Raw genomic sequence first — 26,186 nt, 5'->3', positions numbered from 1 at the left:
CATGGTTCATAGGTTTGAGCCCTGAACTGAGTTCCACACCGACAGCTCTCAGAGCCTGCTTGAGATTCTCTCCCTCTTTCTCTCTGCCCCTCCCCTGCCTATGCTCTCTCTCTCTCTCTCAAAATAAATAAACTTAAAAAAAATTCTTGAGTGTAATAAAGCAACTTGCTTAAACAACATCTGTAGTCTGACTTTTATGTAAATAAAATCAAAATAATTCTATACATATTCTGTGCATATCCACAGCATATAAAAAAGATAAACTCTGGTGTTGGGGAATGGATCAGGATTAGGTGAGGCTGGTCATTTTATTTCCGAGATTTGCTTCCATCTTCTCAGGTTTCCTCAACAAGATTTGTGAGTGGACAAACAATATATTTACATCTCAGCCCCACGTCTTTCCTATTTTCCCCAAATTAAGTTTTATACTTAAGAGGAAGAATACTTCTGAATGGGTGATTTTGAAATGTTTTTAAGCTTTAAAAAATTATATTTTCCTATTTTTATCTCCATGAGCCGTCAAAGAGTAGTCTCTTCTAATGTTCAGCACCTTCTTTTTGGTATTTTCCCTATTGGCATTTCTTTTAAACAGCTTAGCTAACAGACATGGAAATCCCTTTACTGTACAAAGACAACCTCTTTTTTCTCAGAACACTCTAAAGAGAAGGGTATCTCTTTTTAGGGCATCTCTCTGTTTCGATGCTGTTTTATGGACCAATAATACAAATGAAATATGCAGTGGAACATCTCATAGCAAGACAGCTGCAACTTAAAAAATTTTTTTAAATTAAAAAAAAAACGCTAAAGAATAGAAGTCAGAATAAGGTTACATGTAACCAAACCAGGTTATATTTTGAAAGGGGTGAACCACCTATTTGCAGACTGTGGAAAGTTTTAAACTCTTGACAGGAGATTTTCTGTGGCCCTTCCAAAAATAGAAAAAGGCAGCTGGGTGCCCAGCCTGGAAGAAGACCCACAGATTTAAATGAGGCTTATCAGCCACTAAAACCACTGCTGGAATCCCAGGATTGGGTTCTCCCCACCTGTTGGACAAGAAATGAGAACATGTGAGCATCTGGTTACAAATCCTACTGCATTAACAAAATATTATACGGGGCCAAGAGCAGCTGGAACTGCCTTACAGAAAAACTGACAGGCAGGAATAAGATTGATGGCGAAGAGAGAGCTGGTTTTGGAAATATAAGTGATTGCATACATTAAGCATGAACTGAAAAATTTGTCCACTCTCACACACAAAAAAAAGGAGGTTGGAGAGGGCACCTGAATAGCTCAGTCGGTTAAGCGCCCAACTTTTGATTTCTGCTCTGGTCATGATCTCACAGGTTCATGGGATCGAGCCCCCTGGTGGCGGGCTGTGCATAGAACCTGCCTAATATTCTTTCTCCCTCTCTCCCTATCCCTTCCCTGCTTGCATGTTGCATGTGTGTATATGCATGGTCTCGAAAGAAAGAGAAAGAAAGAAAGAAAGAAAGAAAGAAAGAAAGAAAGAAAGAAAGAAAGAAAGAAAGAAAGAAAGAAAGAAAGAAAGAAAAGAAAGAAAGAAGACAGAGACAAAGGGAGGAAGAAAGGAAGGAAGAAAGAAAAATAAAAATTTGTCCAAACATAAATACTATTCTAATACATGCTGATACTTGTTTTACATATATAAGTGGTTATAACTAATACATATGTATTTTATGTAACTAATTTTAGATAACATGTATGTATAAATAACTCTTGCACAAACTTTAATAACCTCAGTTATTCACACACATTGTCTTGTTTAATTCTCACCAACTCCTGTGATGTATCACCATAATCTGTCTCTCAGAGAGGGGAAGCTGAAGCATGGCGTCATGACATGGCTTGCTTTTGGTCACAGGTTGACGAGTGGTAGGGCTACCCGTGGAACCTCCATCATTTGAATCCAGAAAGCATGCCTGTTCAAAGGTGCTCAAAGCAGTTGGATTCTCTTTAGAGAGAAGACTGGCATGTGGATTTCTGTGCTTTGGCTGAACCAAAAAGATAGGAGTTACCTAGTGACAAATTGTTCTGTTTGCTGGGTTCATGATTTCTCTGTTTCCCCAACTCTCAGGTCACCAGCCCACACAGGTGGGATGGGTATAACTGTGGATGTTTATATGCAGCTCTCTGCCCTAAATTAACCTGATCTCCCATCAGTAACCTTAATCCCAAATTCAGGCCAAAATGAAGGAGAAATGTATTATTTCTCCATTTTGAAATATACAGTTTACATGCAGTTAATATTCTCAAACTTTATTTTTGTCCTGTGATTAGTTTGCTTCTAGCACAAGTACTTGCTGTTAGTATATAAACATATATTTGTGTTTGTGATTTTTGCCAGTGTCTGTTTATGGAGCAGACTATAACAGATTTATAGGAGCTTGGAGATGGGGACTAAAGTCAAAATAACATTTTTGAAAGGGCAACAACCAAGAACCACTCCCTCCTCTCATAATTTGTTCTCATAAAAATTACAGAATTTTCAGGGATAATTCTTTCTTTTTTTTTTCTTAAGTAGGCTCCATGACCCTGAACTCACACTGCTGCGATCAAGACCTGAGCTGAGATCAAGAGCTGGACGCCTAACCAACTGAGCCACCCAGGCACCCCTTCAGGGACAATTCTGAGTTGAGTGGGAGTAGAAAGTATAGAATAATCCCTAGACCTTTCCTATTCATGCCCACCTTACCAAAAATAAGGTATGACACACAAGCACAGAATAACCACTAGGACATCGGATACTAACTGATATAATTTCATAGGGTTCTATATTAGATACCTAAAATAGGTTGTACTAAATGACCTAAACCTAATGTGGATACTTTTTGGAATCTGGGATCATTTATTTTTGAATTACCTGTTAAATGTCTCCCATGAAAAGCAACTGTGACTTACAACAAAAGCATTTTCATTAAATTGTTTACAGAAGATAGTATCAGTTTTAAAAATACATTTAAACAAATTTACACCAATAAATGCCTTTTGAATCTGGAAAGCTGACCTAGTGATATGAACAGAAAAGATTAGATTCCTGACATAAATTTCTGGTTCCATCACCGACTCGTTGTGCATGCTTAAGGAAGTTATTTAATCTCTTGGTATCTTAGTTTCTCCACCTATAAAATTGGGGTAATAATATTTGCTATTAGATAATGTCAACAAAGCACTTGGAGCACCTCAGAAGAAAGGCACCACAAGTATTTTGCTATCTTAAGCATGACCTCATACTGTCTGAAGAATGAACATTACCAGGCTTGTTGCTTATCCCAGCGCCTTAATTCCAAACTTTTCCCGTTCAACTGCTTTCTGGCTTTACTCATTTCTGTTTATACTCTTTACATATTTTAACTTCGTTGTGCTGTGTGTATTGTTTTGAGGAAATTTGGTTCTTTGAGGAAACCATGAGACCATGCTTCAATTTGTTTGGTTTGGGTTGTTTGTTTGTTTGTTTGTTTGTTTAAACTCATATGCCTATGTTTAAGGTTTGAAACAAACACAGAGCACTTAAAACAACTTTCTAATCATAGGAGACAACTATAGCTATGCAAATCATATTAGCCTTATCCATTCACTGCTCTTGTTTGTGTTCTTTTTTTTTTAATTTTTTTTTTAACATTTATTTATTTTTGAGACAGAGAGAGACAGAGCATGAACGGGGGAGGGGCAGAGAGAGAGGGAGACACAGAACCGGAAGCAGGCTCCAGGCTCTGAGCCATCAGCCCAGAGCCCGACGCGGGGCTCGAACTCATGGACCGCGAGATCGTGACCTGAGCCGAAGTCGGACGCTCAACCGACTGAGCCACCCAGGCGCCCCTGTTTGTGTTCTTTATATTTCATTTCATATTAAAAGGTCATTTTTAGCATGCACATATAGATTTATATTCCTCCCTGAACACTGTGTGCAAGATTTAAGGCAGATGTTGAGACTATTGTAAAGTTTGACGTTTGTGTCACTTTCCTAGGGGAATGAGATAACATGATAAAAAGGCAAAAGATGAGTTGCTTAGGACTAAATCTGAGCATAACCTATAGTCCAATCATCTAATACACATTGATCTCCTTGGGGAAAATGGTAAGGGTCAAATAGTTACTTCAAGAACAACCACGTGACTCAAAAAGCAGAGCTGCTAATTCAATAACAATTAACACTTAGATGAACAAACCTTCGGTTTGGGGGACCTACCAGCTAATGATAGAAAATCTAATTCTCTGAGACTATTCCCAAAGAGAAAGACTTCATTGGAACGTACCCATGAAGATGTTATATTTCATACAGCAAGTATTACACTATACAACCACAGTGGGAGTCATCTGTTGAACTATAGACAGAGTATGGCCTCCTAGAGATAAAGACTCTTTCAGAGGAGACATCAAGTGAAATACTTTGGGGTTTACAGTATTTTCAGATATTACAAACTTTGCCAGTTTTATAGAATCAGCATTGACAGAGATTTTAAATATCTAGTTCAATGTACGCTCAAGTTGGGAAATCAGAACCATAGTCTGCCTTTGTTATTGGAAAGGTACTCTTTCAAACAGAGTTCTAAACATTTGTGCCAGATCTTATCTCTACAGAGAGGTGTAAATTTCATCAGGTAATGAAGTGATCCCATAGGTCAGGCACTATGTTTCCCTAAATTGTACCTATTATTATATGCATAAAAAAAAAAAAGAAATGGATATTATGATGGGATAGAATGTAGTGTGATGGTTAACAATGTAAGTACAATGTAAGTTCTGGAGTCACATGGTCTGAGTTCAAATTCTATCTTCAAAGTATAGCTTTGTGTCTTTGTTTTCTCAACTATAATAGGGAGAGAGTAATAGTATTTACTTCAAAGGATTATGAAAATTAAATGAGATACTATATGTATGGTGCAAATCATGGTGCTTGGCACACGACAAGTGCTCAAAAAATGTTAGCTATCATTCACTCCATTTATAGACTACACTAAGCTTGAAGTGTGACAGTTTGGGATCTCTGAGAAGCAGACTCTGACAAAATTTAATGTGCTAGATGTTTACTAGGGAATGCCCTTGGCGTGAACACCTATGGAAAGGAGGTGAGGAAGGATGGGGTTGAGGGGGGAGTCACATTATAATACAGGTACCATAGCCTCATCTAATCCCATGGGAAAGCTCTAGAGTGCAAATGGTCCGTCCAAATTGTACTATGATGGACTGAGAAGGCCTGGCCCTTATATTCCCTTAATCAGTCATTGGATGTGTACCACTCTCCCCCTAACCTGGCATGACCTTGGGCAAAATGACGCTCTGCAGCTGAAGTAATCCATGAAGTGACGGACAGTGAAGGCTCTTCACTGACCACATGCCCCGTATTTGGTGCAACACATCCTTCCTTTAAGGTGATCGAGGTGGCACATCTTTGTGTTCAACACCGGGTAGTCTGTGCAGCACTTGGGAAATAATCTCAACCAGTTATAATTGTTTGAATAAAAGTGAAGTCTTTAAAAATAAAAGTAGGAGAGTGAGGTCGAACAAGCCATGGAAAGATGGGAGAAAAGTCTATATATGTGACAAAAAGCTTTCTCGTTCTTTATAAAACCCCCAGATTTTTACAGACGGGGTTTCTGGTGACTAGAACTGCGATGGGTTGGGGTTTGTAACGGACGTGTAAGCTAGGAGAAAGTCCAAATACTCTGCATCATAAGGGTCACTTAAGAGGGTGGAAATAGAAGCCAGCCAGCTGATGTCACACAGAAAAGAATTGATAATAAGAATTTAAGTGAACAAAAATAACTGACATTGTACCCTTTGATGTCCTCAGCACTTTCAAAGTGCTTCGCATATAGCAACTGACTGCATCCTCACAATAACACTGTAAGATTTATTTACATTATTTCCCCCATTTTAGAGATGAGGGAACTGAGGCAGAGAGAAGTTAAGTGATTTGCCGATGTCGTTGAGCAAGAAAGGTATGGAGCTGGGATTTGGACCCAGGAGGTCAGACTCCAGACAGTGGGACTTGTGCTCTTAGTCATACGTTCCCTTCTGTTTCTGTGCAATTACCAATGTTTTTGATGCAAACGGACTCTTTCTCAGCAAGTCAAAGAAGTGCCATTTTGCATCTAGGCTGAGAGAGGACGAAAACAGAGGCTGTGCGGTATGCAGGGACAGCTAAGACCTGGGTTACATATAGGTGTTTCAAAAAAGATGAACTGTGAATCCATACTGCAGGTCTTTAGTTACAACAGCACGATGCCAGTGTAGGCGAGTATGAGTCAACAGGACTGTGTGACGACGGTCTTCAGACTTTTGGTGCGGGTAGTACTTGGATTCCACAAGCTGAGCAAGAGGAAAGAAAGAAAAGGGTTTAAAGGAGAGCCACGAATAAGAACCTACAAATTGGAAAAATACTCCAACCTGTATAGAGCCTGAATAGATTGGGGGGAAAGTACGGCGTATGGCGTTTCTAGAGACTAGGCGCTTAGTGGTTGACAATAGATGTTTTCAAACCAGACTGCCCAAATTCAAATCTCTGCTTTGTTACTTTTTCCTTGGATATTCTTAAGTGTCACTGTACCTTTCTGTGCTTCCGTTTCCTATTAAATGGGAGTAACAGTACTACCTCACAGTGTTATTATGAGACTTGAATCTGTTAATACACATGAAGCACTTGAAACGGTGTTTGGAGCATGAATAAACACTTAGGCAAATAGCTGACAAAAAGTAAAAAGAGTGACAGACAACACATATTCAAATATAAAGACCTTTATGTAGATCTGTTCCATCTATTTTGTGACACAATGAGAGAAGGCCACTTAAACTAGGAGAGATTGAACGAAAATTGCCCATCCAGAATAAATACTGAGTGAATGTTCTCTATAAAGGAGTATATAGCATGGAGTAGATTCTCAAGTTTAGCCTAAGAATGGTACTGTCTACAATTGGGGGGCAGGGAGGGACTTAAAGAATCAAGTTTGAATCAGGTACATAGTCTCCTACCATTACACTTGCCCAAGAAACAGTCTGAAAACTAAAGAAGGTTCTCAGTGTTCTTTTGAGGGACTTATAACAAATTAGTAATAGCTATTATATATTAAGATAGTACCTGAAGTGTTAATAACTGTTATTTCTTCAGCATAAAAAATATCAACGCAATGGGAAGAAATCAGAACACATTTGTAGCAGAGCTACAAAAAGGACAAGTTTGCCTAGACAAAAGATGCAGATTTTAAAATTTTAATAGTGTTTCCATCACCCTTTATTTCATTTTTTAAAGTGAAAATGAAATTAATTAACCAGTATAGCATCATGTCATATAAAGGTCTTTATAAATTGGAAGATGTATTCAGTTGTCCCTTAACCGTATCTGCCCACTTGTTGGCCTGACCTCAGGAAAATGCCGTTCCCCATCCCCACCCCATGGTCCCTGTTAAAGGAGTGACCTAGACAGCCATGCTTCATTATATATTCTTTTCAGGGATCATCCATACACTGGGTTGAGCCAAGCAAGTTCATTCTCTTTGTGCGTTTAAGTCACAAAGGGGAAGTTACTAAGGTGAAGTAAGCCAGAAGCAGAGGCAGGGGGGATGGTGGCTGAGCTCTCCATAGGAAGTCCTCTCGTTCCCAGTCTCCTGTCGTAAGAGTCTGAAATGCATTCTTACAATACCCACCCCACCCCTCTTTTTCTCTTCTGCTTGTTAGACGGTGCTGGTTTTTTTTGTTTTTGTTTTTTTTTTGCTTTCTTTTTTTACAATCAAATAATCCCTGACTTATTATGTGTCTCTACTTCAAACGGCTAAAAGTCAACAATGACATACAGAGATAAGAGTTGAGTCTACCACTGTGTATTTTGTATTTGGGGAGAGAAGATACATGAGCTAAATTGAATGAAGAGTTATTTTTAGTAGTACAGCACTTTGAAGAGTCCTCTGTGAGGTATTTTCCCTAATATAACATTCAATTAACCAAACCTTGTCATTTCTACCTAAATATTTTTCCTTATCCATTTTCTCTCCACACTCATAGCCATCACTTATTTGGATTATACTACCCTCTTAGGCATTATAAAAAAGGTGTAAGGAAACTTGTTTTATTATTTTTTATTTTTTTAATGTTTATTTTTTAGAGAGAGAAGTGGGGGTAGGGACAGAGAAAGAGGGAGAAAAATCCCAAGCAGGCTCAACCCCACGAACCATGAGATCTGAAATCAAGAGTTGGATGCTTAACCAACTGAGCCACCCAAGTGTCCCAGGAAACTTGCTTTTTATAGAAAACTCAAACTCCACATCTCAACATAAAGACCTCATGTCTTCCCAGTTTTGTCTTTTAACATTCACCTTCCCCTTGAAAACCCCTCCCTAATAATCCTTGCTTCCACCAGAAAAGAAGTAGTTTCCCAGGGCATTGGTCCCCTTCCTTAAATTACTCACAGCACTATTGAATTGAGGCTGAAGTAGTTATATCGCTTTAGAAAAAGGCTCAGAATAACAGGAAAAAGCAAAGAATATACTAAGATGTAACTTACCTATTTTTAGCTAACTAGGTAGGGCATGCAGTTTTTATTCAACCAATATGATTGAGCAGTCTCTGTCGTTATCACTGTGCATATATTTAGGATGCTCTCCAGCTCTCAAGAGGCATATGGTAGTACAAGCGTGCTAACTGTGGTGTCAGGGGTAATACATGATGAATGAGAGCATAAAAAAGAAGCACCTAAATAGTATTGGGGGAAGGAAAGTAGTGAAGATTTCAGTGAAGTTCTGCCTAAAAAACTCAGCCCTGAAGAACAAATAAGAATTAGCAAAGCATGAAATTGGGGGAAGGGAGAGGGCCTTGAAAGTCTAAGAAAGTGCAAAAGACAAGGGTAAAATATGAAAATGTGAGGGGTTTCACCCTATTTATGCTCAGGTGACAGACTCCATCTTCCCTACAATCCAGAAGAGGCTGCAAGCACACCAGGACTTCTCTGAATCTGCGCCAAAGAGAGAGAGGTATTCAAGGCAGGAATTTCCTTTCAGTCAACAGCAACCTCAGCTTGTTTTCCGACTCGGAACCCACATCTTCATCCCAGGTGGCTAAGGTCAGTAGAATCCTCCTACTGTAAGATGTTACTCTATGACTTTGATAAGGACAATATAGAATAGTCCATGATCTACTCAAGAGAAATGCTTTCTTACGTTGCCAACATAAAGTCCACTTTCCAAAGACCCAAGATCAAAGGGAAACTGGATTTTTATATCTTTAGGCATTAACTAATGGCATGAACTATGCAAACTCATTTCTAAATGACAGTTCTCTTTATAGAATGAAAATCAAGTTTACTTCCAATCTTTGTCTTGAGAACTGGAGCTTTAGAAAACTTCCTTAAATACAAGACGGTCATTAAAAGAAGGGAAGCAAATTAAGTTTCTAGAAATCTGTAAGACCAGTACTGTACTGTGGTTTTCCCTGAGCCGACCTTGCCACCCAAAGTCACACTGTGCCTAATTTCTAGAAACCCTAATCCTATGTTCAAGCTGATGAGTTATTAAATTTTCACTTCATATGTATAAGGGACAAAAATGTATATAGTCCATAGATAGATATACGGTATATGCATGGTATTAAAATTTCAAGGGGGTAGATGGTTAGGGAAAAAAAAATCTGAAAACACTCTTTAGGGAGGGGAGAAGGACAAATTTGAGAAACACTGCTGTAGATTCTTCTGCCAAGTCAGGAAAACCTAAATTAATTCCAATATAGTGATAATTCAAAAATCCCTGGATGAAACAGAAGAGCATGGTGATTATATTTTTAACCAATGTACTTGTAAATGGCTACAATTCTCTGGCCTTTGTTTCTCCTAGCAGAAATTACTAAAATTGTTCAAGTGTAAAGAAAACTCTAGGATTAACTGGAAAAAAAAAAAGGTTCATGAATCATCATTAAGTTTACGACACACAGAGTACAAACCAAGAAAGTAAATTTATTTAAATTACTAAAATAGCTTCTAAAGTCATTTACAGATCAGCTGCTACAATTATTTCTCCTGAAAGACATAAGTAACATTAATTTCTTTAAAATTATTTTGGTCAGCGAAACATTTAATAAAAACATTTGTTTCTCCATATAATATATGTGTATAAAATAAGCCTTTTCAAAAACTCTTGTTTTTAGAATCCTCTATAAATCAGATGACCTGACTTCTGACAGTCAGGAACAATTTTCAATAAAGGGTATAAATTTATGAATACGGGTTGTCCTAGTTGGAAGGAACCGGACCACACTCTACTACCAGGCATGGGAGGATCCTCAACAGGTGAATGATAAAGCCAATGACTGCCTCTAGTATTCTAAAAACAGTATTTTCATTTAAGGTTTGTAGAAATTAAAAAAAAAAAAAAGGTGTATCTAGAATCTTACGATTTTAAGAATAACAAAGCAGTCAACAGATGAGAAAGGTCAGTTATAGATGCCAGGTTACAACTGAAATACAACAGCGGTACAGGAATGCACAGTAGTACATCTCAACATTCTCCACATATGGTAAAGTTCGCTTTCTCTTTGGCTCGAGGCACTCTTAATAAAATTTATCACGTGCATAGTACATCTTTATATTTGTAAAACTGCACGCAGAAAATCAAATCCTTCTTCGATAGCCCAGGAAAGCCGGTTAACCAGTGATTTACCAATTCCTGCGATTATATTTCTTAATTCAAAACAAAGGCTTCAGGATATGTCCAAAATAAACTGCTCTGAACTGACCACACCCTTAAGAGTCAAATGAACAAATATGCTAAATCTTATTATATACATGCTTTAAAATCCTTGGGAGGACCAAAAATTTCTTAAAGGAAAAGGACACGTGAAAAACAAACCCCAGCAGAATTCACTGAGAATAGAGTTCATATGGCTATACCTGAATGACCTAAGTCTCAGTGGCTTATTTTAAATTTCATCTTGAAGATTTTCCCCCTTACCTTCCTCATTCCACAATTTCTCCTTTTCCTTGCCTCCTTCTCTTGCCCTCCAAAAACAAAGAAAACAATCCAAACACACTCAGATGACCTTTCATTACTCTTGCTTCTAAAAGTGGAAACTGACTAAGGAACTCGCACCTAAATGATGGTAAAAGAGAATAATGGGAAAACCCACAGTTGCATTTATAGAGCTGCCTTACTAATAGCAAACTCTGTGAAAAATCTAACTTATAAACTTGGGAGGATTCATAGGAAGGAGCCCAATCCCCCCCAACCTGGTCTGGTCATAACACGGCAGTAATGATTCAACCCCGAGTCTAAACAGACTAGGGGACTGCGTGTAAGTTGTAGTCCTCAGAGATCATTAACGCAGATCTTAATGGAAACAGGGAAATGATTCTCTCAAATAACAGATAATTAGGGTGAACAAATGAGTTAGATGTTCCATGTTTACCTAAGAATTTAACATCCTTTAAAAAGAAACCAGTTCTTTCATAAAGAGCTCTGAATTCTGTCTCTGGTTACAAAGGCTGAAAAATTCTCCGAATTTGAGACATGATTTTGTCTTCTGTCACCCTTTATAAGCAGATGCCACTTTTCAGGGCATTTTCAGGTTGGACAGGCAGGACCAAGTGAGAAATACGGCTCCAGAGCCCACTCAATTTATCCGGGTCCATATGTTTGTGGGAGTTGGGTGTGTCAGCGTTGGTGAACTTGACTTTGAGGAAATCTCTCACTTTTTCTTCAATCTCCTTTAGGCCTAGACTGGTTCCAAGCGTCTCCTCCTCCAACAAGACAGTCAGGACTAAGGCTACATCTTTGAAGGCTGCATTTTCATGGTCACAATACTTATAGAAGATCAAAGTGGAGCCTGCAGGCAGTGACTCAAAGCGATGTACCACCGCTGCGTTCTGGCCATTCGTGAACCCATTGCTCAGTTCCCAGTCTACCTCTTCTTTGACAGTATCACTGTCTTGAGTAGCTTTGTCCGCCCCATCAATCCGGATGGCACGGACACTGTGGAAAGAAGAGTAGGCATCAGCAATTTGTTCACTCAGACACTTCAGTGCTTCTTCAGCATCTCGAGCAGCAGTGAGCAGCAAGATAGCAGGCTGAGGCCGAGGCTGGGAGCTATTCAGATGTCTTTCTAGGAATGTAAGGCTCCTTTTCCACAGCTTCTCATCTTGACCTTGGTACTTATTCATAAGTTGTTTCATCTGGTTCTGGAACTCTTGAACAGGAGTGGTTTTTACCTCAGGAGTACAAACGAAGAGAAAACTCCCGATGGCGAAAGAAGCTACCAGAACGAGCAGGCACCACCACTTCATCTTGACAAAAGATGCACTTTTGGGTTGTCCAGCTGCTTCTGCTCAGGAAAAAAAAAAAAAAGAAAAAGAAATGCCAGTGATCATTTTCTTAGATTCAAGGACAAACGACTTGTAAGACCAATATTAATTTCCATAGACATTAAAAGTGGAAAGAATTTAAAGAACAGAGCGGGTAATTTATTTTCTTAAAGAAAGGTTTATCACATGTATTCAAGAAAATCTCACACCCCTAGGTTTTAAGTTATGTGTGTAAATATGCATATGTCTCTTCAATGTCAAAATGATAAAAAGTCTTAGAGTAAAAAATAGAATTTAAATGTATGAAATGACATAAGTCAGAAATAAGATAATTTCTAAAGCAAAACTATTATTACTACTATTAATATTTGAGAGATAAACAATACTAAAAGGTTAATAATACTAAAATACAAAATAGATTTTTAAATTTAGATGCTCAGAATTCATGTAGCTGATCATCCAAGGTGGAATGTTTCTGAAGTATACAAAGGGATTAAAAAAGGATGCACTGTAAGTGAATATCTTCCATATATTATAATAGGTAGCTGTCCCTTTAATTGCAGATGCCTATCTTTGTGGAATGCAAGTTAACACCAGTAAAATTGAGTTTGCAACTCATGGAGTGCCTGGGTGGCTCAGTGGGTTAAGTGTCCCACTTTGGCTCAGGTCGTGATCTCACGGTTCTTGAGTTCAAGCTCCAAGTCGAGTTTTGTACTAACAGTTCAGAGCCTGGAGCCTGCTTTGGATTCTCCCTCTTTTTCTGCCCCTCCTCCGTTCCTGCATGTGCTGTCTCTTTCTCTCTCTCTCTCTCAAAAATAAATAATAAACATTAAAAAAATTGAGTTTGCAACTCATCCTTAATTATTATTGGCAATAATGATACCAATTACATTTACCTAGCACTTTCCAGTTTAATAAAGGACTTTCTCATATACCACTTCATTTAACAGGAAAACAAGCATAATACTTTTATACCTTCTATTTATTTATACTACAGAGTTTTTAGAGAAATAGTTCTCAAAGTGTGACTGGTGGGTACCTTGAGATCATTCCAAGGAGGTCCTTGAGGTTAAAGCTATTCTCACAACATTAAGATGTTATCTGACATTTCCCGCCATGTGGACATTTGCATTGATGGTGCAAAGAAAGCAATGGTGGGAAAAACAACTGATGCCTTAGCATGAATCAGGGTAGTGCTAATACAGTTTTTGTATTGACACCCATTCATTTAAGGGTATCAGTGAAACTGCTTCATAAAGCAAAATTTTTCATTTAATTAATACTCAACTCTTGAGCACAAATCTTAGTATTTTATGTGAAGAACTGGGAAATATACCTAAAGTACTTCTGCTACCCAGCACAGCACAGTAGTTGTCTCGAGGAAAAGAACTCTGTGCAGCTGAGTTGAACTGAACTAGTACTTTTAAGAACAAGTGACAAAGAATGGTTAGTCAGACTTGAGTATTTGGCAGACATTTTCTTGAAGATGAACAAAGTAAGTCTGTTGTTTCTAGAAAAACAGCTGACAATATTTGTTGCCAATTACAGAATTCATGGTTTAAAGTGAAAATTAGGATTGTAGAAATACTGTATCTGCCACTCTAAGCTTGACAGCTCCTGAATACTTAAGAACTTTTGTCTTGAGATTGGTGGCGATATCAACAAATGCTATCTTTTTATACTGTGTTAAAAATGTGTCAACATTTGGAAGATCTACATAACTTAGTGAACCAGTATTTTCCGAATGATCACTACATGATATTCCATTCAAAGTATAAGAAAGACCAATGGATTTTAAGGTAACAACATAAAAAGTTCATTAATATGGTCTCAAGTTTCACATTTCAAGTACCTTGTTGAATTTATCAGAATATCCACAATTACCTGAAGACTATTAAAAATCTGTATTATCAGTATAAAGCTGGAATGTGGCGTATACTGCAACCAAAACAACATGTTGTAACATACTGAATGAAGAAGGAGATATGAGAATCCAGCTCTATTTTATTAAGCCAGGCATTAAAGAGACTAGAAAATACAAGCAACTGGTCACTATTCTTACTAAATTATTTCAAAATAAATAGGCACTTTAAAAATTTTTCAATTTTAATTTCTAGGTAAATACAGACAGGTATAACACACACACACATATACATACATACATATATATATATATATATATATATACACACACACATGTATGTATACATATATACATATATATACACATATATATGTACATAAATGTGTATATATATGTATATATATTCTTTAGGTATTTATTAATTTTGCTAGTAGAAAGCGATATGAGACCAAAGCCTGAGAGTCACTGTGAAGATTTTTCTTAGTACTTATTCAGGACAATAAGGAGGCTTAGAGAATTAAAGAAACTTGCCCCAAGGCTACACAGAAGGCTAAAGTGGTCGAGTCTGTAGACTCTAAAACCCATGGTAATCCTATTATGTCATGCTATGTGCCATCTTTCTTTTGATTCAGCAAGGTTCACTTGGTTATTATTAGTAGTGCTGCTTATTAACTTTTGCTCTTAGTCTTATGGATAGTCTTATGTATGGATGTTATTTCATATAGTTTGTCCTTAAAGAATTTCACTGCTAGTAAAATATATACTTTTTCCTCTTAAGTGTTTAAAATACAATTCTTCAAATAGCATTGTTTGCTGTCAAAAAAAAATTAAAACAATTATGAATGACCGATTTCAGAAACTTGCTTATAAAAACTGAACAGAAAAACTTACTTTGGCTGGAAGTTGATGGAAACTGGTTTCCAAGTTCTGATTTCTGAATGCTGTCATCTAATGACAGAAGTAATAAAGACTTATCAATTTATGGTTCATAATATAAGTATTTCCAACAGAGAAAGAAAATACAAATTCTACCATGAGAATATGAGGCAGAAATCAGCCAGAAATAGAAGAAAAAGTGGAAGATCTAAGCACCCATTAGAATGACAGCTCCTTGAGACTCAAAAGTTATTTCTTTCATAATTATTCACAGCATGCCATGGTCTAGTATAATACATTTGTTTTGTGAGAAAGCCTTAAATTATTTGATCCAAATTATTTAATGGAAGTGGTGAAATTTATAGCACAAAGTTAATAGAACAAAGAAAATAAGTACAACTAAAAGAAAATAAAACGTATTATACCATCTGAAAAACTGCCATATATTGAACTCCTGTCTGGTGATGATGCTGTAAGAAGGGGAAAAAAGGACAAAATATGGATTATGGATTATTGAGCTACAGCATAAGGGGTTTTAAGGTAAAACTCAATCTTAATCCTACTTTCTAACTCAAAATGATTCAAATATTTACTCTGGTGCTTCTGATCATTTCAAATATCAGTAATATTTTTTAAATTATAGTACAAACTTTTCACCATTTCTATTAATAGACAATTCTGTTTTATTTAGGTTTGTGGTCAGATTTCAAAAATAATTTTCTCATGACTCCATCAAATCTCTACTTCTATCATTATTTTAGCAAACAAAATTATCCTAAATTTTTCCTTTTTCCCTCAGTGCTTCTTGGCATGACCACAGATTTTAACATAAGAGAGAGAAGAAATGGAAGGGCAACTCTCAGAAGGGAGAGAGTTACTAATTCATATGACCTACATTTGCTAACACTGCCATCTATCACTTGCCTGGGATTTTATAACTTACGTATATATAAATGACCTTCCTGGTATTTACCAAGAACTTTCATTTGAGAAACACAGGACTAACCTAGAGGTATAAAATTAGCACTGCTAAGGTATAGAAATAGCCTTATTTTTGCTTATATGACAAAAAATCTCAAATGAAACAAAATGACATCAACCTTAAGGCATATTGTTTCACAATTACTAGTGTAGCCTAGGAAATAACATCATTTAGAAACTTGTAATTTAGGTCACCAAAGTTAACAACTGAATTACTAAAACAAACAAGTAAATTCCATCAAGTGATATTTATCTTGAATACCTTACTCTATGGTTACAAAGATCAAATGAGATAGTATATAATATTATAATATAGTAATACATAACTATAATAATATAAAACTATAATACTGAATCACTAAATTCTATTCCTGAAATCATTAAATTATAATACATATTATTATATAAAAGAATCAAATGAGACATTTTATGTAACACATATAACATATAGCTACAATATATATTATACTGATTATAAATATATAACATTATACAGTTATTATATAACATGTAATATTTACATAACTCAGAGAACATCTTAAATTAAAAAAAAATTTTTTTTAAGTTTATTTTTGAGAGAGAGAGAGAGGGAGACAGAGTGTAAGTGGGGAGGTGCAGAGAGAGAGGGAGACACAGAACTCAAAGCAGGCTCCAGGCTCTGAGCTGTCAGTACAGAGCCTGACACGGGGCTCAAACTCACGGACTCATGGACCGTGAAATCAAAACCTGAGCTAAAGTCGGCCACCCAACCAACTGAGCCATGCAGGTGCCCCAAACTTAAATTTTTTTAAAATTAATAATCCCCTTTATAATAATATCAAAAAGAACTAAATATAAGGAATTAACTTATTAGCAAAGAAGGTAAAAGATTTGTACACTGGAAACTATGAAATACTAATAAAAGAAATTAAAGCTGACATAAATAGATGGAAAGGTACCCCATGTTCATGGATTGGAGAATTAATATTCTAATAATGTCTAGGGGAGCCTGGGTGGCTCAGTCGGTTAAGCGACCAACTTCAGCTCAGGTCATGATCTCATAGTTCGTGAGTTCAAGCCCCACGTTCGACTCTGTCCTGATAGTTTGGAGCCTGGAGCCTGCTTTGGATTCTGTGTCTCCCTCTCTCTCTGCCCTCCCCCCCCCAACACACACTATCCCACTCAAGAATAAACATTAAAGCAATCTATAGATTCAGTATAATCCTTATCAAAATTCCAACGGCATTTTTTACAGAAATACAAAACAATCCTAAAATTCACAAGGAAACACAAGAGACTCTAAATAGAGAAATTCTGAGTAAGAAGAACAAAGCTGGGTGCATCACACTTCCTGACTTCAAAGTACATTAGAAAGCTAGAGTAATCAAAACAGTATGGTACTGGCATAAAAACAGACATACAGACCACCAGAAGAGAATAAAGAATCCAGAAATAAATCCATGCAGATATGGTCAACTGATCTTTCACAAGGATATCAAGAATACACAATGGGGAAAGGACACTCTCTCGATGTTGGGAAAACTGGATATCCACAAGCAAAAGAATGAAACTGGGACTCTTATACCATACACACACAAAAAAAATCAATGCAAAATGGATTAAATACTTAAACATAAGAACCCAAACCATAAAACTCCCAGAAAAAATGCAGGGAAAAAGCAACCTGACACTGGCTTTGGCAATGATTTCCTGTATATGACACCAACAACACAGGCAACAGAAGCAAAAACAGACCATGTGATTACAGCACACTTGAAACATGTGATGAGTTATGTGATCAAAATCACAGTAAGTTTTACCTTGCACCTGTTAGGATAAGTATTATACAAAAGTCAAGAGTGAGGTATATGGACAGAGGATGTAGAGAAATGGGAACCCTTGTGCACTGTAGGTGGGAATATAAATTGCTGCAGCCAGTATGGAAAAAGAGCATGAAGGCTCCTCAGAAACTGAAGAATGAAACTACCAATACGATCCAGCAATCACCCTATTGGATATATACCCAAAGGAACTGAAATTAGGATCTTGAAGGGATATCTGTACGCCTATGTTCACTGCAGTAATATTCATGATAGCCAAGACATGGAAGTAACCTAAAAGTCCACTGATGGATGAGTGAATAAATAAAATGTGGTATATCCGGTTAACCCTTGAACAACATAGGTTTAAACTGTGCAGGTCCACTGATATGTGGACTTTTAACACACTGAACAATTTTTTGAAGATTTATAACAATTTGAAAAACTCACAGTCAAAATGCATAGCCTAGAAATATTTTTAAAAATTAAGAAAAAGTTAAGTATTTCATGAATATATAAAATATATGTAGATACTACTTTATCATTGACTACCATAAAATACACACAAATTACAGTAGAGTTAAAATTTATCAAAATTTATGCACCCAGACTGTACATGGTGACATTTGAAGCTGAGGGAAATATAAACAAACATAAATATGCAGTATTAAAATTTTTTTAATGTTTATTTTTGGGAGACAGAACATGAGCAGCTGAGGGTCAGAGACAGAGGGAGCCACAGAATCAGAAGCAGGATCAAGGCTCTAAGCTGTCGGCATAGAACCTGAAGTGGGGTTCGAACTCACAGACCGCAAGATCATGACCTGAGCTAAAGTTGGATACTTAACTCACTGAGCCACCCAGGTGCCCCTAAATATACAGTATTAAATCATAATTGCATAAAATTAACATATGTATATACTTTAATAATGCCATAATTGTTATAGAAGAAACCATCAAACCCAGAACAATAAATTCCTGCTGGAGAAAACTGTGTCCAGATGTGTGTTATCTTATAGGATTTACAACACAGCTGATCAAGGAAATCATGAGAGAGATCATGAATATGGCAGAAAGGTGGGGGGTGAAGGGTATCAAGATATGGATTTTAGATTTCACGATATACTAAAAAGCTAGAATAAGCAAAATAGTATGGTACTCACACAAAAGCAGACACATAGGTCAATGGAACAGAATAAAGAGCCCAGAAATAAATTCATGGTTATATGGCCAATTAATCTTCGACAAAGGAGGTGAGAATATAAAATAGGAAAAAAGACCATCTCTTCAATAAATAGTGTTGGGAAAACTGGACAGCAAAAGACTGAAACCGCATCACCTTCTTATACCATACACAAAAATAAACTCAAAATGAATTAAGGACCTAAATGTGAGACCTGACACCATAAAAATCCTAGAAAAGAGCACATGTCTCTGACATTGTCCAGGCAACATTGTTTCTAGATATATTTCCTGAGGCAAGGGAAACAACAGCAAAAATAAACTGCTGGAACTACACCAAAATAAAAAGCTTCTGCACAGCAATGGAAACCATCAATAAAACTAAAGGACAACTTACTGATCAGGAGAAAATATTTGCAAATGACGTATCTCATAAAGAGTTAGTATCCAAAATATAGAAAGAACTTATACAACTCAACACACACAAAAATAATTCAATTAAAAATGGGCAGAAGACATGAACAAGGAAGACATTTCTACAAAGATGACATACAGATGCCCAACAGACACAGGAAAACATGCTCAACATCACTCATCATTAGGAAAATGCAAATCAAAACCACCAGGAGATATCACTTTACACTGTCAGAATGGCTAAAATCAAAAACACAAGAGGGGTGCCCAGGTGGTTCAGTTGGTTAAGCGTCTAACTCTTGGCTTCAACTCAGGTCATGATCTTGCGGTTCGTGGGACAGAGCCCTGTGCAGGCTTTGTGCCACCAGAGGGGAGCCTGCTTGGGATTCTCTCTCCGCCGGCCCCCACCCCCACCCAACTATGTGCCCCTCCCCCACATGCAACTACCTTCTCTCTCAAAATAAATAAACTTAAAGAAAAAAAACAAGAAACAAATGTTGGCATGGACGTGAAGAAAAAAGAACCCTTGTTGTACTGTGGTGGGAAAGCAAACTGGTACAGTCACTGTGGAAAACAGTAGGGAGGTTCCTCCAAAAATTAAAAATAGAACTACCATATGATCCAGTAATTCTGCTACTGGTTATTTACCCAAAGAATATGAAAACACTAATTTGAAAAGATATATGCACCCTATATTTATTGCAGCATTACTTACAATAGCCAAATTATGGAAGCAGCTTAAGTATACATCAATAGATGAATGGATAAAGAAGATGTGGTATAAAAAAAAAAAAGTGGTATATATGTGTGTGTGTAAAAGAATAAAATCGTGCCATTTTCAACAACATGGATGGATCTAGAGAATGTAATGCTAAGTCAAATAAATAAGTCAGAGAAAGACAAGTACCACATGACTTCACTCATATGTGGAATTTAACAAAGAAAGCAAAGAAAAAAAGAGCCAAACAAAAAGATTTTTTGTTTGTTTTTGTTCTTTCTGTAATTTTTTTAAAGAATTTTTTGGGGCGCCTGGGTGGCTCAGTCGGTTAAGCAGCTGACTTTGGCTCAGGTCACGATCTCGCGGTATGTGAGTTCAAGCCCTGCGTCGGGCTCTGTGCTGACGGCTCAGAGCCTGGAGCCTGTTTCAGATTCTGTGTCTCCCTCTCTCTCTGACCCTCCCCCGTTCATGCTCTCTCTCTGTCTCAAAAATAAATAAACGTTAAAAAAAAAAAATTTTAAGAATTTTTTTAAGTTTGTTTATTTTGAGAGAGAGTAAGTGTAAGCAGGGGAGGGGCAGTGAGAAAGGGAGAAAGAGAATCAGAAGCAGGCTGAGTGCACTGTCAGCGAGGACGGAGCCCTATGTGGGGCTCGATCTCACGAACTGTGAGATCACGACCTGAGCTGAAATCAAGAGTCCACAGCTTAACCAACTGAGCCACTCAGGTGCCCCCCCCCCAAAAGAGACCCGTAACTGTTGAGAACTCATGGTTACAGAGGGGAGGTGGGGGGGTGGCGAGTGACATAGGTGAAGGGGATTAAGGAGTGCACCTGCTGTGATGAGCTCTGAATAACTGCAGAGTCATTCTATACTGTACACCTGAAACTAACATAACTAGACTGCGTGTTAATTATACTGGAATTTAAAAAAAGATATGGGTCTTGGAGAAGTTCAAAAGCTAACAAACACGCCAGAGGAATTAACAGAAGACGACTTGACGGAGAAGGTGTGCTTCTCCTTGACGGAGATGTGGCATCATCTGATGCCAGCCGATGAGGAAGAAGATGTAGAAGCAGCAGCGGCAGAAAACAAACTGACATTAGATAATGTGGCCAGTTATTCAAGACTGCTTTTGACTTAACGACAAGGACCCTTTTATGATAGAGGTACTGAAACTAAAGGAAATGGTGGAAGAAAAACTGGAACCATATAGACACACTTTTAGAGAAATGAGAAGACAAAAAAAAAAAAAAGTGAGACAGAATTTAAGTATTTTGGAGCATGCCTGCCTCCTGTTCCATGTTCTCCACCTTTTTGGCCTCTGTCACGCTTAAGACAGCAAGACCAACCCTTCCTCCTCCTCCTCAGCCTACTCAACACAAAATGACAAGGTTGAAGACCTTTATGATGATGCACTTCCACTTAATGACTAGTAAATAACCATCACGCAGCACAATGAACTGATCTGTTGCATGTGTATAAGTGTCTTGGTGTGAAAATCTAATAAACTGTATGGCAAGAATTGTACGAAGTGTTTTTGGGTCATCATCTTCTCCTAAGTGTTCACTGTGTAGAACACTGTGTGCAAGGCTTGTACGGAAGAGGATAGCCTATCCTTACCCAGGCATAAGAGGAGTGATAATCAATACAAAATTAATAAGGTTAGTTTTCTTACTGTTTATTAACTTTGCTTTCAAGGAATTATGATACCATATACTGCTCTCTCTAAGTAATTGGAGAAACTGCCTGTCAGCCTATCATCACAGGTGAATGTTTTGTTTTGTTCTTTAAAGTAACATTATGTTTCCAAATACTGTATTATGAATCTGACTGAAATAGTGTCTGCCATAAAAATTTTATAATGATTCATTTATTAGTGTATCAATTAGGCTACTATGAGGCAATCGTATTGATTACACGAGGCCACCATAAAACAATCATACTGCTGCTTCTTCATTATCAACTCGTGACTTGTTACACTTGCAAATAAATACAAATTGCTTTTTTACACTGTATTTTCATTTTTAATGCCTAGTGTTAATAATATGTATAAAATCTACAGTGTTTTGCATCATATAAGACAATATAGCTGTAAGTTCTGAAAATTCATTTTGTGAGGAATCTAAAATAGTCAAGTTCACAGAAGCAGAGAGGCGGAATGGTGGTTGTAGGAGGGAGGGGAAAGGGAAAATGAGGAGATTTTAGTTAAAGGTACACAGTTTCAGGTATACAAGATGCCTAAGTGCTAGCAATCTACTGCAAAGCATAGTACCTATAGTTAACAATACTGTACCATATGTTTAAAAATTTGCTAAGAGGGTAGATCTTATGTTAAGTGCTCTTATCATACACACACATAGTAATAAATAAAGAGGGTGAGAGAAAACTTTTGGAGGTGACAGATACGCTAACAGTATAGACTGTGGTTATAGTTTTGCGGATGTATACTCATCCCCAAGCATATCAAGCCTGTAATACATTAAATGTATGCCAATTATACCTCAATAAAATGTTTTAAAAAGTTACTATATGAGGACACCAAGTAGAGGAACCAGTAGTGAAAGAGCATGTGAAACATAATACAATTGTCTTAGAAAAAAATCCATCAAGAAAATGTTTATCTTGTATATCTGAATCCATGGTTGCAAAGATCAAATGAGATAATGTAAGAAAATTCTGTTAAGTGCTCTTCTATGATGATTTTAATGATAAAGAATAGCTAAATAACAGTTACTATCTAACATATGTAATATATATAAAATTCATAGAACACAAACTTATAAGCAGGGTATATACTGTTCAGGCAGACAGCATTCTCTAAGAGGTAATCTCTATCCCTCTTCTTATTAAAAATATCATCAGAAATAGTGACAGAAATTCCTAAAAAAAACCAAAAAACAAAAAACACACCACACACACACACACACACACACACACACACACACCTTTTCAAAAGATAAAGCTTAACGTTTTCCAGTCAGAAAAGTATGGTAACAATCACTCTATAAAAGTCAAGTGCAGAGGACATGAATCTTTCATAGTTGTTATTACTGATTATTACACAATATATTGTTAACAATAAATAAGTAATCATTTAGTAATTATTTACTAATTAGTAATTATGCATTTGGTATTCAGACGTAAAAAGTTGTGTTCACATATATAACAAAATAATTAGAATAACCAGTCATAGGCACTATTGTCCCCACGTTAAAGGTAAGAAAAGGTAAGAAAACCTTAACAAAGGTTAAGTGGCTTTACCAAGGTCACTCAATTAGTAAGTAGAAGAGCTGGGACTGCAGCTCTAACTCCAAACTCTCCTTTGTATCTCTGAATTACTTTTATTTTATTTATTTATTTTATTTTTATTTTTTAATGTTTATTTATTTTTGAGAGAGAGACAGAGCATGCGCAGGAAGGGGCAGAGAGAGGGGGAGACACAGAATCTGAAGCAGGCTCCAGGCTCTGAGCTGTCAGCACAGAGCCCAATGTGGGGCTCAAACTCACAAGCTGTGAGATCATGATCTGAGCTGAAGTTGGCTGCTTAACTAACTGAGCTACCCAGGCATTCCTCTGTGCTACTTTCAGAGACAGGTTCCAAAACATGTATATCAATGAGGCACAGACTCATAGAGGCCTGACCTCTCCCTAGATACTCTTCCCTATTCTCACTGTTTTATTACCTGGGAAATAGGAAAAATAAAGACAGTGATTCTATCTTCTCCAAAAGACTAGAAAACAGGCAGAAACCCAAACTGGGACCTGTCTACCTAAGGAACTGTGCTATCATGGGTTGACAATAAGGATGTGAAAGTCCCAGGTTCGTGAACACCTAAATCTAAAAATTAATTTTTTTCTCACTAAAGAAGATGGAAATATAAACTTAATGAAATAATGAAATTATTAGAATGCTAAGCAAAAACCATTTTAAATGATCTTGGATTAAAGAGGAATCTGTCAGTCCATATGAAAATCACTGCAGGCCTCTACTTTCACTAAAAATATTTTCATGTTCACTGTTCTTAAAGTTCTTATGTAGCTAAAGGTCTAAAAAATTCTGTTATCTGCACCTCAGTGTGCAAACTTCTGGCATATAATTTCCATATAATTCTCAAAGCTCTGTATATGTAGTAGATGGCTATCAATCAGTATGCAGATATTTAAGCCATAATAAATACACTAAGACATGGGGCGCCTGGGTGGCGCAGTCGGTTAAGCGTCCGACTTCAGCCAGGTCACGATCTTGCGGACCGTGAGTTCGAGCCCCGCTTCAGGCTCTGGGCTGATGGCTCAGAGCCTGGAGCCTGTTTCCGATTCTGTGTCTCCCTCTCTCTCTGCCCCTCCCCCGTTCATGCTCTGTCTCTCTCTGTCCCAAAAATAAATAAACGTTGAAAAAAAAAATTAAAAAAAAAAATAAAATAAATACACTAAGACAAAGCAGGGACGCAAACAGACTAAGCCTTACCTATTAATTTAGCAACTAAAAAAATCTATTTCTGCATTCTAATCAGATCTTCAGTGTAATTATTTTCCCTTCTCCATTGCATTTGCACAATGGCTTATCAGAGGAAATAAAAATTATATATTTTTGGTAACAAAGTGTACTACAGTTACCTGGAAGAAATATATCTGTTATCAATTACCCGGAATGTATAGTTAAGAACTAAGAAATAAAATAAGAACTGAGTTTTTCATAGAAAATATACTTAAACTCATCCATTTTTACTTCCAAGAGTTTATTTCTTAGATCTTCAAAGTAAGTTTTAATTTTGATACTGGTTACAAGCAAAATCCTAGTAAGCTAAATAATATTTGCTTTCCTAACTATAACAGGTCAGGAAGAGCAAATTGTAAGAAGAAATAGTTTTCTAACACCAGGTACGTACAACAATAAGGAATGACAGCCAACAATAAGGCAAGGACAGAAAGTTTTTTCAGTTTTAGACTGAAGAACTCACATGTGGGGTAAAACTTCAACTGTTGGGAACAATGAATTATGACCACCACTACTTTACTGATGGTAAAACAAAGCCACAGAGGTTTGTTTACACAAGCTAACTTTGTCAATTATAGTTAGTCATTTTTTGAGCAAGAGATGGAGCTTTTTTTTTTTAATGTTTATTTATTTTTGAGAGAGAGAAAGTCTGAGAGTGAGCAGGGGAAGGGCAGAGAGAGAGGGAAACAGAGAATCCAAAGCAGGCTCCAGGCTCTGAGCTGTCAGCACAGAGCCCAATGTGGGACTTGAACTCCCGGATCGTGAGATCATGACCTAAGCTGAAGTCAGATGCTTAACTGACTGAGCCACCCAGGAGCCCCTTATATTATCTAAATAAAAGAAAAGGATGGGGCGCCTGGCTGGCTCAGTTGGTTGAGCGTCTGACTTTGGCTCGGGTCATGATCTCCCGGTTTGTGAGTTCGAGCCCCGTGCCAGGCTCTGTGCTGACAGCTCAGAGCCTGGAGCCTGCTTCCGATTCCGTGTCTCCCTCTCTTTCTGCCCCTCCCCCACTCATGATCTATCTCTCTCTCTCTGTCAAAAATAAATAAAACATTAAAAAATTTTTTTAAATAAAAGTAAAGGAATACCAAATAACCTTGAGATTATTGTGGTTAGAGTATAAAGAAGGGATAAAGGTGAAGGGTAACTTAATTTTTTTTTTACACGGTCAAGGTTTAATGTGGAAACTGCTATAGAAATTATGATAGACACTGAATTCAAAGCATGATTATTTCATCACATCTATATATGGTATTTTTCAGATTCTGTGACACTTAATCCATCCTAAACCTAAACAAGAAAATACTATTTGTAGATTTCATCCTTTATTACTTAATATAATGGGTATGCAGAATTTCTCTGATTATTTACATAAAAGTAAATAATGTCTGCTACAAATAAAAAACAGGTATTGTCAAAAGAGTAGAATTTCATTATCATGTACAGATTGGACTGCAGCTAGATAGAAGTGAAAACTTCATCCACTGGTTTTCTCCCACCACTATTTACACTTAACAACAGACCATCTCCTGACATTCCAAGCAGATGGAAATATCTTGTAG

General features: G+C 37.0%; 1 protein-coding gene across 2 annotated transcripts in view; it reads right to left on the bottom strand.

Moving 5' to 3' along the window:
* Positions 1-9,935: 9,935 nt before the first annotated feature.
* The window catches only part of TOR1AIP1 (torsin 1A interacting protein 1), a 43,192-nt gene continuing 26,941 nt past the window's right edge, over positions 9,936-26,186 (bottom strand). For both annotated transcript variants that reach the window (XM_027074436.2, XM_027074435.2), the window contains 3 exons: positions 15,461-15,505; positions 15,051-15,107; positions 9,936-12,315 (listed from right to left, as the gene is read on the bottom strand). In XM_027074436.2, the coding sequence (XP_026930237.1) occupies positions 11,528-12,315; positions 15,051-15,107; positions 15,461-15,505 (890 nt within the window). In that variant the 3' untranslated portion in view covers positions 9,936-11,527. The remainder of the gene's footprint in view (positions 12,316-15,050; positions 15,108-15,460; positions 15,506-26,186) is intronic.

The sequence above is a fragment of the Acinonyx jubatus genome, chromosome E4 (genome assembly GCF_027475565.1).
Source record: "Acinonyx jubatus isolate Ajub_Pintada_27869175 chromosome E4, VMU_Ajub_asm_v1.0, whole genome shotgun sequence".
In the NCBI taxonomy this organism is placed as follows: Eukaryota; Metazoa; Chordata; class Mammalia; order Carnivora; family Felidae; genus Acinonyx; species Acinonyx jubatus.
This window is presented reverse-complemented; position numbering and strand designations above follow the sequence as displayed.